At 50.0% G+C, this 13,828-nt stretch overlaps 2 protein-coding genes across 2 annotated transcripts; one reads left to right on the top strand and one right to left on the bottom strand.

Moving 5' to 3' along the window:
- Positions 1-350: 350 nt before the first annotated feature.
- On the bottom strand, positions 351-6,187 carry FZD10 (frizzled class receptor 10). Its single transcript, XM_002823989.3, has one exon. The coding sequence runs from the start codon at positions 5,705-5,707 to the stop codon at positions 3,962-3,964; it is 1,746 nt and encodes a 581-aa protein (XP_002824035.2). The 5' UTR covers positions 5,708-6,187; the 3' UTR covers positions 351-3,961.
- On the top strand, positions 6,179-13,512 carry LOC134759481 (uncharacterized). Its single transcript, XM_063711983.1, has 2 exons — positions 6,179-6,693; positions 12,889-13,512. Exons 1-2 carry the CDS (start codon positions 6,179-6,181, stop codon positions 12,935-12,937), a joined length of 564 nt encoding a protein of 187 aa, XP_063568053.1. The 3' UTR covers positions 12,938-13,512.
- Positions 13,513-13,828: the final 316 nt, after the last annotated feature.

Raw genomic sequence — 13,828 nt, 5'->3', positions numbered from 1 at the left:
ATGCCTCACAGAGGCGCATATAAGATGTGCCATGAAGGTCTCTCCTGTCCACTGCAAAACCACAGACCAGGTGCCAGTTCTGTTTCTCAGCCTTAGCATGTGGTGGGTGGTGATTGGCTGGAGGCTGAAGGAAGGAAGGGAGGGATGAATGGGTGTAGATCTTGGACAATCTCCTTCTTTGGGCTTCTTCTATGACTCCACCACTGCCATCCAAAACAGGTTGCCATTTTTCTAAAACTAAGGCCATGGGGCACAGATGCTGAGAAATCTCCAAATTAATGCTATCAACAATTCCTTGGAAACCCTGTACTGAGCTAAAGAGAATCTAAGGACTAGTGATATGTGTTTGCCTTTCTTTCTTTTTCTCTTTTTCTTTCTTTCCTTCCTTCCTTCACTAGCGATGTGTTTGCCTTTCTTTCTCCTTCCTTCCTTCACTAGTGATGTGTTTGCCTTTCTTTCTTTCTCCTTCCCTCCTTCACTAGTGATGTGTTTGCCTGTCTTTGTTTCTACTTCCTTCTTTCCTTCCTTCCTTCACTAGTGATGTGTTTGGCTGTCTTTCTTCTTCCTTCCTTCCTTCACTAGTGATGTTTGCCTGTCTTTGTTTCTTTCTCCTTCCTTTCTTTCCCTCCTTCCTTCCTTCCTTCCTTCTTTCCTTCCTTCCTTCCTTCCTTCTTTCCTTCCTTCACTAGTGATGTGTTTGGCTGTCTTTCTTCTTCCTTCCTTCCTTCACTAGTGATGTTTGCCTGTCTTTGTTTCTTTCTCCTTCCTTTCTTTCCCTCCTTCCTTCCTTCCTTCCTTCTTTCCTTCCTTCCTTCCTTCCTTCTTTCCTTCCTTCACTAGTGATGTGTTTGCCTGTCTTTCTTTCTCTTTCCTTCTTTCTTTCTTTCCTTCACTAGTGATGTGTTTGCCTGTCTTTCTTTCTCCTTCCTTCCTTCACTAGTGATGTGTTTGCTTGTCTTTCTTTCTCCTTCCTTCTTTCTTTCCTTCCTTCCTTCACTAGTGATGTTTTTGCCTGTCTTTCCCCTTCCTTCCTTCCTTCCTTCCTTCACTAGTGATGTGTTTGCCTGTCTTTCTTTCTCCTTGCTTCTTTCCTTCCTTCCTTCCTCCCTCCCTCCCTGCCTTCTTTCTTTTTTTTCCAGCTTTCTGACTTTTAGGCCTTGATGCTTCTCCTAAAACTCACTGTCTGTATGTGAGGGAGGGTCAGATTTCAGCTTAGCAGAGAGAGAGAGAGAGAGAGAGAGAGAGAAAGAGAGAGAGAGAGGGAGAGGAAGACCTTAGAGCATTTTGCTTGGAAGCTCTACAGCTGCTCCTTGCACTGCTCACTGTTACACTCACCCTGCTGCACCCAACCCAGCCACATGTCACAATCCCTTAACATTCGTAAACAAGATCAGTCATTTCTGGGATGCATCCACAGTGAGACACATTCAGGGATAACTAACAACAGAGGCTCTTAGGTGTGTTATTGAATATGTCTTTCCTTGGGACCACATTTTTGAGCCTACACACCCGAGCGTGGGCAGGTCTGAAGCTGCTGTAGTCCAGGAATTTTAGAACCAAATATCTTTGGGTTATATGTAGCCTTGGGGCTCACAGCAGCATCCGGACAATGTTACCCTTCCGGACTTTTTGAAAGTTCTATTCCAAATACGTTATTTTTATTTTCCCTAAGAGTGACAAAAAGGAAACGCTATACCCATACATGCATGGAGACATCAATATTTCTATGTAGTCTTTTGGGGGACTAGGTGAAAACAATCAACAAAGAAATTTTATTTGGGGGCATTTCTGAAGCTTTTCTGCATTCTTTTTTAATGCACTGCAAGCTCTTTGGGATTTTGCATTCTTTTACTTTGCCTACCTAGCTGGTGTTTCCGTTTGTCAGACTTGATCCCAAACCACCGATCTGCCTGCTCCTGTGCCCGCAAATATTCACGGCCATGTGCAGTAGCCCCTCAAAACCAATGTAAGTCTGTTTCTAGCCCTAGTGTTGATGGGTGATCTTATGTTTACCAGGTTGAATTTTTGAACACCCTCTTCAGAAAACAGACAGCACTGGCTCCAGGCTCTCCTCCTCATTGGTAAGCGTGTCATCCATGCTCCAAGTTTTCCAGAACTCCTTGTTTAACTTGGAGCTGGACAAAGGCACGGCCCCAGGGGCAGCTTGGCTTGCTTTATATTAATAGAGTCCTCACCACAGTAGGACTGCACTGTGCCCTTGCTTCCTTCTGGCTGGAACTTGAGTGTAGTTGTGCCTTTGACCAGCAGACCGGGGGCAGTTCTTTACAGCTACCCAGTTCTAACAGCAAACCCTGGAGAAGAACCAAGTACCATGAAGTTCCAAAGCTGCTTAACTTTCTCTTAAGGATTCACCACCCTTAGCAGGTATTTTATCCCGTCCAGGTCTATAATCTGTTTTGTAAATGTCTTCATCGTTCAGTCACTGCAAAGCCAGCACACTTCGGGCTGATGGATACAGCTCTGTCTAGGTACCATTTGAGCCTAGCAGGTCAATTGAATACAGATGATTTAGTTCTCCTCATCGGTTGGCTCTACTCTGAATATATTAAAACAGGCTAATCCAGGCTCATGAGTGGGTCCACGCTTAGTGGTGAGGCTCTCCTTGGTGACATGTGTCTACAACTAAGCCCTCATGTCCAGCTACCAACAGTCACAGAAACGACTTCCAACTTCACACATTGCCTGCCTGCAGTTCCTCTGAAACTCACAAGTGAATGATTCTTCCAATCTTGGAATCCTCTGATCTGCAATTTTATATAGATAACCAGTACTCTCTGGCTAGAAGCACACCCCCAGAATTTGCTTAAAAAGCAAAGGGAGAAAGTGTCCTGTAGTCTCTCCACACACAGAGAAGGGAAACCTCACCACGAACCAGGGACTAGCAGCAAACTAAAGAACATATTTTATTTTTAATAAAATAGTGGAGCATGAAAAATATCATATATTACAAATACACACACGCAGAAACCACTCTTTCCTGGCACTGTGAAGAGAATACACTAGACAAAGTGTCTCTGGCAACCTAGTGCTTCCTGATCTGTTTGTGGAAATCATTTGTTTAACAATAGAAAGAGTCAATAAGCCCTTTGGGTAACTTTTGAATGATCCTTCTCCCTCTTCCCCCCTCCTTTCCACAAATCAGTCCAAACATCTATAACATTGGCTTGGTTTCCATTAAAAAGCCACAAAATGTAGCACTGAAGGGTTTCTGAGGGCTGGGCCTCTTAGTTCTTTTGTTAGGAGATTTCTTTTGTTGTCTTTATATACAGCAAAATACTTGTTTCTCTTTTTATTTTCAAGGAAAGAGGAAAAAAAATGTATTGCACATCGTTTGAGTTCACAAATGTGAGGTTTGATGGAGGTTTCTGTCTTGCAGAGAGACTATTGGTGAAGGCTGGAGTCTATTTTAAGGGACTCCAAATCCACTGGGGTGTGAGGCGGCCCCGGGTCCTGTCTTTCCTCTGCAGGGATGCCGCCCAGCACTGTGGCCTTCCTGGGGGTGGGCCCTGGGGATGGCTCATTTGTTAACCCAGGGGAGGCTCTTGAATTTGCAAAGCAGTTATCTGTCCTCTTATTTGTAAATGGGTAGCAAAGCCAACTCAAATACACAGATGTATATTTACGGAGGGCTCTAAACAAAAGTTTTCTTCTGAGGGCTGAATCAACTACTTTACCACACATTAGTTACACAAGAGGCTACTTCACTGGGGGAGCTTCCCTTCGCTGGAAAAACAAAACAAAACAAAATAAAACCTTTTAAGTACATTTTTCCTTTCAGTGTATCACAGCATCCTGAATTTCAGGGTAAACACTTTTTTATGTATTTCTCTTTTGCTTTTATAAAAAAAAAAAAAGAAGAAGAAGAAGAAAGAAAAAAACAACCAAGGAAAGCACCACATCTTAGCTCCAGGCGCCCCTGTGCCCTTCCCTCCAGCCCTGTTCACACGCAGGTGGGCGGCTGGGCAGGGATCTCATATTTCCCGTGGTGAGTTTTCTGGGGATGCTGGGCTTTTTTGTAAATCCCACCGCTGGTGATCACGCTGGCCGGTTTTCTCCGGCTCTTCTTCTTTAACCTACGGCTGCACACCTGCTGCCAGGACTGCAGAGTCTTGGAGGTCCAAATCCACATCCCGCTGGTGATGCCCACCACCAGCAGCATAAAGATCTTCACCATGAAGATCTCCACGGCGGGGATGGAGGTGGCCATCAGGCAGTCCAGCGTTTTAGTCTGGTTGTTCATTTTGCACTTGTGCTGCGCCGCCAGGATCTTCCAGTAATCCATGTTGAGGCGTTCGTAAAAGTAGCAGGCGATCACACAGGTGGCCGGCACGGTGTACAGCACAGAGAAGAGCCCGATACGCACCATGAGCTTCTCCAGCTTGTCCGTGTTCTCGCCGCCCGTCTTCATCACCCTTCGGATGTGGAACAGGGCCACGAAGCCCGAGAGGATGAAGGACGTGCCGATGACCAGGTAGCAGGCCAGGGGAATGAGCACGAAGCCGGTGAGCGCGTTGACGTCCATGCTGCCCACGTAGCAGACCCCGGTGAGCTCGTCCCCCGCCACCCTGCGCATGACCAGGATCAGGATGGTCTTCACCGCCGGGATGGCCCAGGCTGCCAGGTGGAAGTAGCTGCTGTTGGCTTCGATGGCCTCGTGGCCCCACTTCTTGCCGGCGGCCAGGAACCAGGTGAGCGTGAGGACCACCCACCACAGCGAGCTGGCCATGCCGAAGTAGTAGAGGACCAGGAAGACCAGCGTGCAGCCGGTGCTCTCCAGTCCCTCCTGGATGACATAGAGCTGGCCGCTGTCCCGGTCGCAGGCGATGCTCTCGGCGCCGGCGAAGAGGCGGATGAGGTAGCCCACGGAGTAGACGCAGTAGCACATGGAGAGGAAGATGATGGGGCGCTCGGGGTAGCGGAAGCGGGCCGGGTCGATGAGGAAGGTGAGCACGGTGAAGGCGCTGGAGAAGAAGCACAGCACGGCCCAGATGGCCAGCCAGACCACGGCGAAGCGCTTGTCCTCGCGGCTCCAGTACACGTCCACGCCGGGCGTGCAGAGCGGCGCGCACGACGCGCTCTTCTCCACGTGGTGGAACTTGCCCGGGTTGTCGCAGCCGCTGCGTCCGGGGCCCCCGTCCTTCAGCGGGTGCTCCTGCGCGCTGTGGGGCCGCTGCGGCCGGAACAGCGGCGGGAAAAGGCCCGAGCCCCGGGTGGGCTCGTCCGAGCTGTTGTTGGGCGCCTCCATGCACAGGTAGTTGGGGTCGTTCTTGTTGGGGAGTTTCCGGCAGTCCAGGGAGTCGGGCCACTTGAAGTTGAACTGCTCCATAATCGGGGAGCACTTGAGCCGGGCCTGCTCGCACATGACCCGGCAGGCGGGGATGGGGGTGGAGACCTGCTCGGTGCACATCGGCGCGTACAGCGAGCACAGGAAGAAGCGGAGGTGGCCGTGGCAGCCGTACTCCACCAGCGGCGCGAACTCGTGCAGTTGGATGGCTGCCTCGCGCTGGTTCTCGTGGCCCATCAGGTTGGGCATGCGAGTCATGTTGTAGCCGATGTCCTTGCACATCGGGATCTCGATGGGCTGGCATTTGCCGTCGCCCGGGCGCTCCATGTCCATGGAGCTGATGGCGGCGCACGAGCCCATCACCTGCAGGACCAGCCACAGGCGGGGGCCCGGGCGCTGCATGCTGGCGTTGGACGTGTCCTCGCCGGGAGCTCCGCGCCCCTCAGCGCCGCCGCTCCCGGGCACGGGCTGCTGCTGGCCCCGGCTCTCCACCCCTGCTCGGGCCCCCGCCCATGCCCGCCCCGCCTGGCCCGAGCGCTGCGCACAGCGCCCCCGGCTCGGCTCTCCGCGCCCGGCGACCGCCGAGTTGGGGACCGCGGCGGAGAGCAGCAAAGTTTGCAAACAATACCGGGAAGCGAGGCAAGCCCCCGGAACTCCCGGCGCAGCGGCCCGGCGCGAGCTCCAACTCACGGCCGCGGCAAACTTCGGCCTCTTCCTGGAGCGCCCAGGTGGCGCGTCTGGAGCGGGCTGGCGGCGCGGGCACACCGAGGCCGGGCCAGCTCGCGGCGCCCCCAGGGCCCGGGCGGCTCCTCCCTCCCTGCGCCGGCCTCCGCCGGGCCCAGCCGGCAGCTGTTTCGAGGTTTGCGTCCTGGGATGAGAAGACTCGCAAAAAGGCAAAAGGGGGCAGAAAAGCCGAGCGCTGACAGGCCCCGCCCCCGGGCCGCGCGCCCCGCCCCGCCGCTGCTTTGCATGAGAAAGCGCAGCGGCCCGGGGCAGCCTCCTCCCCGCCGCCCCGCCGCCCCGCCGCGGGCTCCCGGGCCCCGCGGGGGCCAATCCCACCCCGCCTGCAGCCCAGCGGGGGGCGCAGCGCCGAGTCCCGCCCGCGTCGCCCGCCAGCCCCAGGACAGCCCGCCTGGCGCGCGGGGCTCTGCGCGCTGCGACCCACCCCGGCAGTCCCTCCCGCCTCTCCTCGCCCTCTCTCTGCCTGGCCTCCAACTTTGCCTCTTGCTATCCTCTCCGCCGGCGCCCCCTTTCCCGGCGGTCCCCGGGATGGTCCCCGGCACCCCGAGGACGCCGAGGTTACGGGAAGTTCGGGGACTGGCGGGAGAAGGGGTTGGGGGGGTGGTCCGCGGCGAGGGGCGCGGGGCGCATCTTCTCTTCCTTTTATGGTGAGTCCCGGGCGGAGGGCGCTTTCAAAGAGAGGTGGGATTTGCGTTTTATAGCCTGGGCCATAAAGTGGGCCCTTGCTTGTAAACCTGCCCGCATCTTCCCGAGGCTGGGGAGGTGCTACCAGCCCCGGGCTCCGGGTTCCGGGCTCAGAGGAGGGATTTTCTTTGAAATTTCAAAGAGACGAGCTAAGGGGAGGGGGAGGGGCTCTAAGAATCCGGATTTTAGGGCCGCTCATCCGAGGTCTCCTCTAAGAAGGCGGGGAGGGGGAGGGGGCGAGAAGCGTCCCGGGACTTTGAACACCGCCTCCCACCCCGCGGGAAGTGGGGGCTTGGTTTGTACCCCGGTAACCCCCGCCCCCTCCGAAGCCGCAGAGCCGGGGCCTCGCGCCAGCAGGGCTGGAGATGCCTTCTTGGCGGCTGTTTATTTATTATAGGAAGTCATTCGCTCGTGGGGTATTTATGTGATTTGGCGAGTGATATGCCCGGCCAGCGCCCTCCTTGGCTGCAGCCCCGCAGGAGGACCCGGAGTAGGGTGGGATGGGGTGGGTCGTGGGAGGAGCGCGTCAGAGCCTCCCCGGGGACCCGCAGCTCCCGCGAGGACGCGGAGGCGCGCACGCCGCTCGGTTTTCCTGGAAAGTGGGGAAGAAGCGTCCTGGGCCGGTCCTCTGAGCTCACCCCCCTCGGATTGGGGCGGGTCTGTGACGGGGTCACTTAGGACACCACGTCCCCCCCCCATTCCCTTCCCCCGCCCAGGGCGTTCGCGGGGGGCTCCCACCCCTAAGCCCCACTGTTCCCAAGGATGCGCCAGGTGCTTCCCATAGCGTCCTGAGTTGACCCTTAAATAAACAGCACCCCTAGGAGGTGGCCGGCCCTCTCCTCCCAGGGTCTCTCCGGGTCACAATCTTCCAAAGTTCGGAAACTCCCAGGATCGCGTGTGCAATCTCCCGCTACCTCCCGGGGGGCCGGGGAGAGGTCAGAGGAGCGAGTCCCGCGTCCACCGGCCTCGCTTGCCCCCTGCCCGTTTGAGGATAATTCCAGGGAGCAGGGTGGAGTGTGCGGACATCATTGGAGGCCGTGCTGGGGCTTCCCGCGTTGGCGGCGCTCCACCCGGCGTGGGGGGCGGCTGCACGGGCCCCCGCGGTGGGGACGCTGAGCACGGGGCAAGGTCTCCCTAGGAAGCGCCCGGGAAGGAGATGGGGCCCGCCAGGAACCCCCCTCACTGACCAGCTTTCTGCACGCCGTGCAGAAGTGGGCCACTTCCTCGGAGAGTACTGGCTTTTAATTAAAACAAGCCCTACAATTTTTACATCGGTAAGAAACTTGGGGAAATCTCACCTTTCCACTCATTCATTCATCCGTTCAACAGACATTTGAGCCCCCAGAATCCCAGAATTAATAGGCAGGTTCAGGCACCTACCCCTGGGTCGCTGTCCCTGGGTGCCCTGGGTCTCACTAGGAGGTGCTGGAGGAAGTCGGGGTGAGGGAGAAAGTGAAAAAGAAGGTAGAAACTCCGGGCAGTTAGAACACCACCTTCAACTGTGTTATTTCCCAAGTGAAAAATTGCATGATTTTATTTTGAAAGACTGCCATTTTTATTATGATAGTGTTTTTTTTTTGTTTTGTTTTGTTTTTTGTTTTTTTGTCTAGTGAGTAATTTTTCAGAACCTTTAAATTAAAATTAATTCAGCAGAAATCACTTGGCTTTTCTAGAATTTTCCTTGCAAAGGTCCTTCCTGGCCCTTATTTTCCTTCTTTTCTTTTTTGTGTCTCTCCCTCAGCAACTATTAGAAATATTTAGTGCAAGAGTGAGGGCCAAACGCCGCGAGCTGGGTGTGAGCTATTTGAGAAAGTGCCTCCTAATTGATCTTTTCTGTGCTGTTTTAATTCAGCCGTGTTCAGGCCCATTATTTTAGCTATAACCACTTCAGATTGCCTTTTTCTCTCGTTTTTTATAAAAATGTCTGCAGAAGTGCTTCGCCCTGTCCAGCTGAGATGGAAACCAACAAATAGACTTTATTATAGAGAAATGAGGGTTCTGAGAAATCAGCGACTGGAAGATAAGTCTGTAACTAATAAATGAAAAGGCTCTTTTGATGGCCCCAGCTGAAAAGATATTTTATTTTATTTTTTTTCCTGTGTGTGGGATTTGAGATGTGTGAGTCTAAGGAGCAGCCGGGGTTCCCCGCTGCTCAGCCCTGGCTGGCAACCGACCCCCCTCTGGCAAATGTTATGGAGAATTGGGAGGAATTTTATGGCTGTCTTTCCCTCAGCTCTTTTTTCTTTTGTCTTCTTTGAAGAATGACTTTAGACATTTTATTTACATATTTAACCATGGATGAAAGAGGGAAAAGAAAGCTTTGGAGCTGTCGTGGGAATAGTGATATGTTTAAATTAATGGAAATCTTATTAGGCTTCTAAAATTTTGAGCAAAGATTTTTAATGAAACTTTATAATTAAACATGATTTCACATAACGTGCAGAGACAAGGAATATGTTTTTACCCCCAACCACCTAAAAATATCTATCGGAAAGCTATCAGTAAACATTATCTACCTTCAAGTTCTTGCAAACGTTCACCGGGGAAAGTATGAGGTTTTCGAAAGAGAATATTTCAGGAGTCAGGCAGTGTTTTGGACAAGAACTAAATATTTTTTGGAGGTGGAGGGGAATTGAAAGAGACGCCCAGTTTCATTCCATTTAAACTCGCAAAGTCAAAAGTATAAAGTACTTTGACACAGATATTGCTAAAAATCAAAGTTGTATCTTTTCTTATTATGTAATAGTCAATGGAAATTATAAGCACTCTGCGAGGTTTTCTGAAATGGGATTAGAGAAAACCCAAATAATCTCTTTAAGATAAAAAAGTACTGAGTCTTTCAGCAGTAGAAAGAAATTAAACCATAAGCTTAGCATGTTACAAGCTAATTGCAAGAGTAAACTCGTGTCATAGGAAGAAAGCTCATAAACAGAAATAAAATCGTGCTGGTGAATGTTGAGATAAAAAGTGGTTCAGGCTGTCTTAACGCCTTTTCAGTAGCTGCTGCTTGAATCATCTCTCTTGGTACATTCAAGTGTGAGGATCCACGTAAGTGATTCTTGTGTTTCTTCTCTCGTCTTCTCGTGTCGTCAATATTTGTATTTAGTCCGGGACATTTCCAATTCTACTTTCAAGTATAAGAATGAAAACTGATCTATTTACCAATCATTGCCTCACATGCAGGGAAGCCTGATGTGAATAGGCCTTATTTTCTCTGACCTCATCTAGTATCAAGTTTCTGCAGAAACTTATCAGATATAAAGCATGCACAAAAAGTTATGTTTTCTGATCAAGTAGGCATGCTCCCCGTGGCGTGCCCCCATCTTTTTCTCCAGGGAAAATACCTTTAGTGATCTGAAGTAATACTTAGCAAAGAAAACACAGTTTGTATCACCAGAAAGGCCATGCAAGTTGCAGCGAATTCAACAGGCGCAAAAGTTTTAATTCCGCCTAAGAACACTGGTTGTGAGATGTGGAGGGTTGGGGGAAGGTGAGAAATGAACCCCGAAGCACCCCCATCCTAAAGTGGATGAGTGGGGTGTCCAGTGTGGCTCCAGCACAATTTAGGCAGCTATTTTAAGGCCACTTCTCTTGAAATGTGGTTTGAAATATTACCAAAGGTTCCACGGGGTGCATTAGTGTGAATTGCAAATCAGAGCATTGATTTAATCCTCTTTCAAGGCCGGGCTTTGGATCGCTGGCGTCGCCTGGCTCCCCACTGCTCCTGGCTCAGGAGGGACCATTCAAGGGGGCAGCTTCCCGCCTCTATTCCCACACTCCAAAAAACAACACCGCAGACAGACACCCTCCAACTAAATTAGATTAAACTCCTTCTCTTCCACAGCGTATTAGCCTTTTTGCTGCCCAAGCCTCCTTACACAGCCCCTCCTCATTTAAAGACACAGATTTCTTTTTCATCTCTGCAACTGCGACAACAACAACAACAAACACAATCATATATATGTGTGTGTGTGTATCTGTGTGTGTATATATATGTGTGTGTGTATGTGTGTGTGTGTATATGTGTGTATATATGTGTGTGTATATATGTGTGTATATGTGTGTGTGTATATGTGTGTGTGTATATATATGTGTATGTGTGTGTGTATATATGTGTGTGTGTATATATGTGAGTGTATATATATGTGAGTGTATATATATGTGTGTGTACATATGTGTGTGTATGTGTGTGTGTATACCTATGTGTGTGTATATATATGTGTGTGTGTATACATATATAAATATATTTTTTTTTTAAAGAGACAAAGCCAGCCTTCTATCTAAGTGCTCTTACATGACAAGGACGTTATCTGTTTAAAATCCAGGAGAGCTTTGCCTGCCTGTTCTGAAACTCAAACAAATTAACCCTTAACCTGGGGCAAACCTAGAGCCTATTCACAGTGCTTCCACCTGCAATTCTGTACTGGACCGTTTTTGGAGGAATTATATGAGAAAAGAAACATCACAGAATTCCAGAAACATGACACAAAAGAGTGTGTGCGTGTGTTGTTTTGGTTGGTGTTTGTATTCCAAACAGCTTGAGTGGACAGCTTATCGGAAGCACGTGCCCATTCTGTGAGTTCACACTTCAAACCTGGTCTTAATTGCTTTGCTCCTTGTCCCCTCCATTAGCTGTTTGGGATGTGCTGATTTAATTACTCCCCTTCCCATCTGTTTTCTTTCGGGTTCCCTCCTGCACCCTGGGACCCTTTTCTTTTGCCTGTTCTGGGAGCTCAGTGGGTCAGCTCATCACAGGCCTGCGGCCCCTGCATAGGTTACAGAGGAGGCAAAGATGACACGCAGAAACTGTCCCTTCAGGGACAAAGCGGGGACACCCACGAGCCTGGCTCTGCCTTACGAAGAAATGAGAAGGAACCCTGTTCCTGCTTTTCACCTTAGGTGGGCTCTGAATCTGCAGCTACTCACCAAACACGTGAGCAGCCCCACACCACACTGATGAGCTGGGGAGGAAACGACCCAGATGCGTGGGTCTGAATCCCCCTCTTCCACTTTCTAGCCCTGTGACCTCAGATATGCCACTTCGAATCGCTTTGCCTCAGTTTTCTCATCTGCATAATGGGACCAGCAGAGTTCCTGCTTCCCAAGGCACGATGAGGATGATGTCATAACACACTGGGAAGCGTTGATCGCAATACCAAGCACCAAATAAGTGCTCAGTGATGAGTAGCTGTTATTATTGTTGAAATGCAATATACATGGAAGGAGAGAGCACAGTAAGGAGAGGCACTGGAAGGTGACATTTGTGGGGAGGAGTTTGGGGACATGTCAGTGTCAGGCACACAGTAATACAAGCTGATAATCAAGGCAAGCAAATAATCAAAAGGCTAACAAGAGCCAAGGCTGACTAAGCATTTGACAGGTGCTGCCTTAAGCCTTGATAGGAAGCAGCTCACTGCCTCCTCATAGGTACCCCAGGAAGCTGGTCCAGAGAAGATTTCCATTTCAGAAAGGAGGAACTGGGGCTGGGGAGTCCAAGTCACTAGACCCAGGCCACGGGGCTGCTGGGGCTAAAGCCAACACCATTCCACTCCCCGAGGGGCTCAGGTGCCTACACCTGGCCTCCTGCCTCTCCACGGAGATGCAGGCACAGTGGGTACTTGTGATGGAGCCTGACTTTCAGAATGGGGCCCCATTTGCTGCTGTCCTGTCCGGAGCCAGGCAAAGATCAAGTCTTGGTTTATGGCTTTGTTGAGGGACTCCTGGCCTGGGGCGAGGCTGCCACTTTCCTATTATGTTGATATTCCCCGTGATGGTGTCTGAAGGGATTCTTTAGAGCCAGAAACAGGGAGGAAATGGTGGAAGAAGCAATGTGGGAGGTATTAATGTGTGTTGGTTTACCCATGTCCTCGGCCGTGTGACTCCAGGCAAATTACTTCACCTCTCTGAGATTCTTTCTGTTTCCTCTGCTGTAAAATGGGAACAATGACACTTACTTTATCAGGTTTGGGGTAGGGATTAAGTGAGATAACTCAGTAAGCTCTGAGAACTGAGTTGGCACATAATGCTAGCCCTGTGGGATTCACCGGTCTGTAAACTTTCTGGTTAGTTGACTTTTCTTTGTTAAATTCATTTGTCTTTACTGGCCGGAAGGCTGGTTTACTAATATCATCACTTACAAGTCTTTCTCTTTTCTATAGGGCTGCTACACTTGTGTGTCCCTTCTTCCTTGAATTTAACCAGGAGTGAGCAGTGGACAGCTTCTTCCCTGTGAGAAGGAGGTGAAGCAGGACCTGAAATCCCGTGCTCAGCTCCCACAGCCCCCGTGTCCAGGACAAGTCCTTTGCTGAATCAGCAGCAGACACCACCCAGAGCCCTTCGGGAGCCTTTACCTGTTCTTCCAGCATGGATGTGAAACTCCGTTCCCACTTCCTGCAGCCTCCCAGAGATAGTTCAGGTTCCAGCCTCATATGATAGCATGAAGAGAAACTGTGGTTCCAATAGCTGTGTGCTCTGCTCCCCTCATCCCAAACAACAATTTAAATGCACAATTACACTTTTCTCTAAGGCCCAAAATAGGATAGGAAAGATCGTTTTGCTATCCCTGAATGCCTGTCACCCTTGTTTCATAAGGTAAGATTGGGGAAGGACTTGGCCACTGCCCTTGCAGCTGAGAAACCAACTTTAGGAATAAAGACACTCTCTCCCCTTCTGATAAATGTCCACTCTCTCCGTGTCTGACAAATGTCCACTCTCTCCCCATTTGACAAATGTCTGTCCATCTGCTGGCAGGCCAGTCTCTCTCTCTGATATATAGATTATACATGTATACATATATATGTGTGTGTATATATAATACACATATATACATATATACACACATATATTCACATATATAATATATACATGTGTATATATACTATACACATATATAATCTATATATAGAGATATATATAGGTTATATATGTGACTATATACATATATAATCTATATATAGAGATATATATAGGTTATATATGTGTACACATGTGTGTATGTATATTATACAGACATACATACACACACATATATATACACACAGACATATATATACATGCACACACATATATAATCTAATGGAGCTGTGCTTCCAGCTCATG

Source organism: Pongo abelii, chromosome 10, assembly GCF_028885655.2.
Source record: "Pongo abelii isolate AG06213 chromosome 10, NHGRI_mPonAbe1-v2.0_pri, whole genome shotgun sequence".
NCBI lineage: Eukaryota > Metazoa > Chordata > Mammalia > Primates > Hominidae > Pongo > Pongo abelii.
This window is presented reverse-complemented; position numbering and strand designations above follow the sequence as displayed.

Bases quoted from the DNA above. Each gene is read 5' to 3' on its own strand.
- FZD10 (XM_002823989.3), bottom strand. From the start codon at position 5,707: ATGCAGCGCCCGGGCCCCCGCCTGTGGCTGGTCCTGCAGGTGATGGGC.
- LOC134759481 (XM_063711983.1), top strand. From the start codon at position 6,179: ATGAGAAGACTCGCAAAAAGGCAAAAGGGGGCAGAAAAGCCGAGCGCT. The intron at 6,694-12,888 runs GTGAGTCCCGGG...TCTTTTCTATAG, and splicing joins CATCTTCTCTTCCTTTTATG to GGCTGCTACACTTGTGTGTC.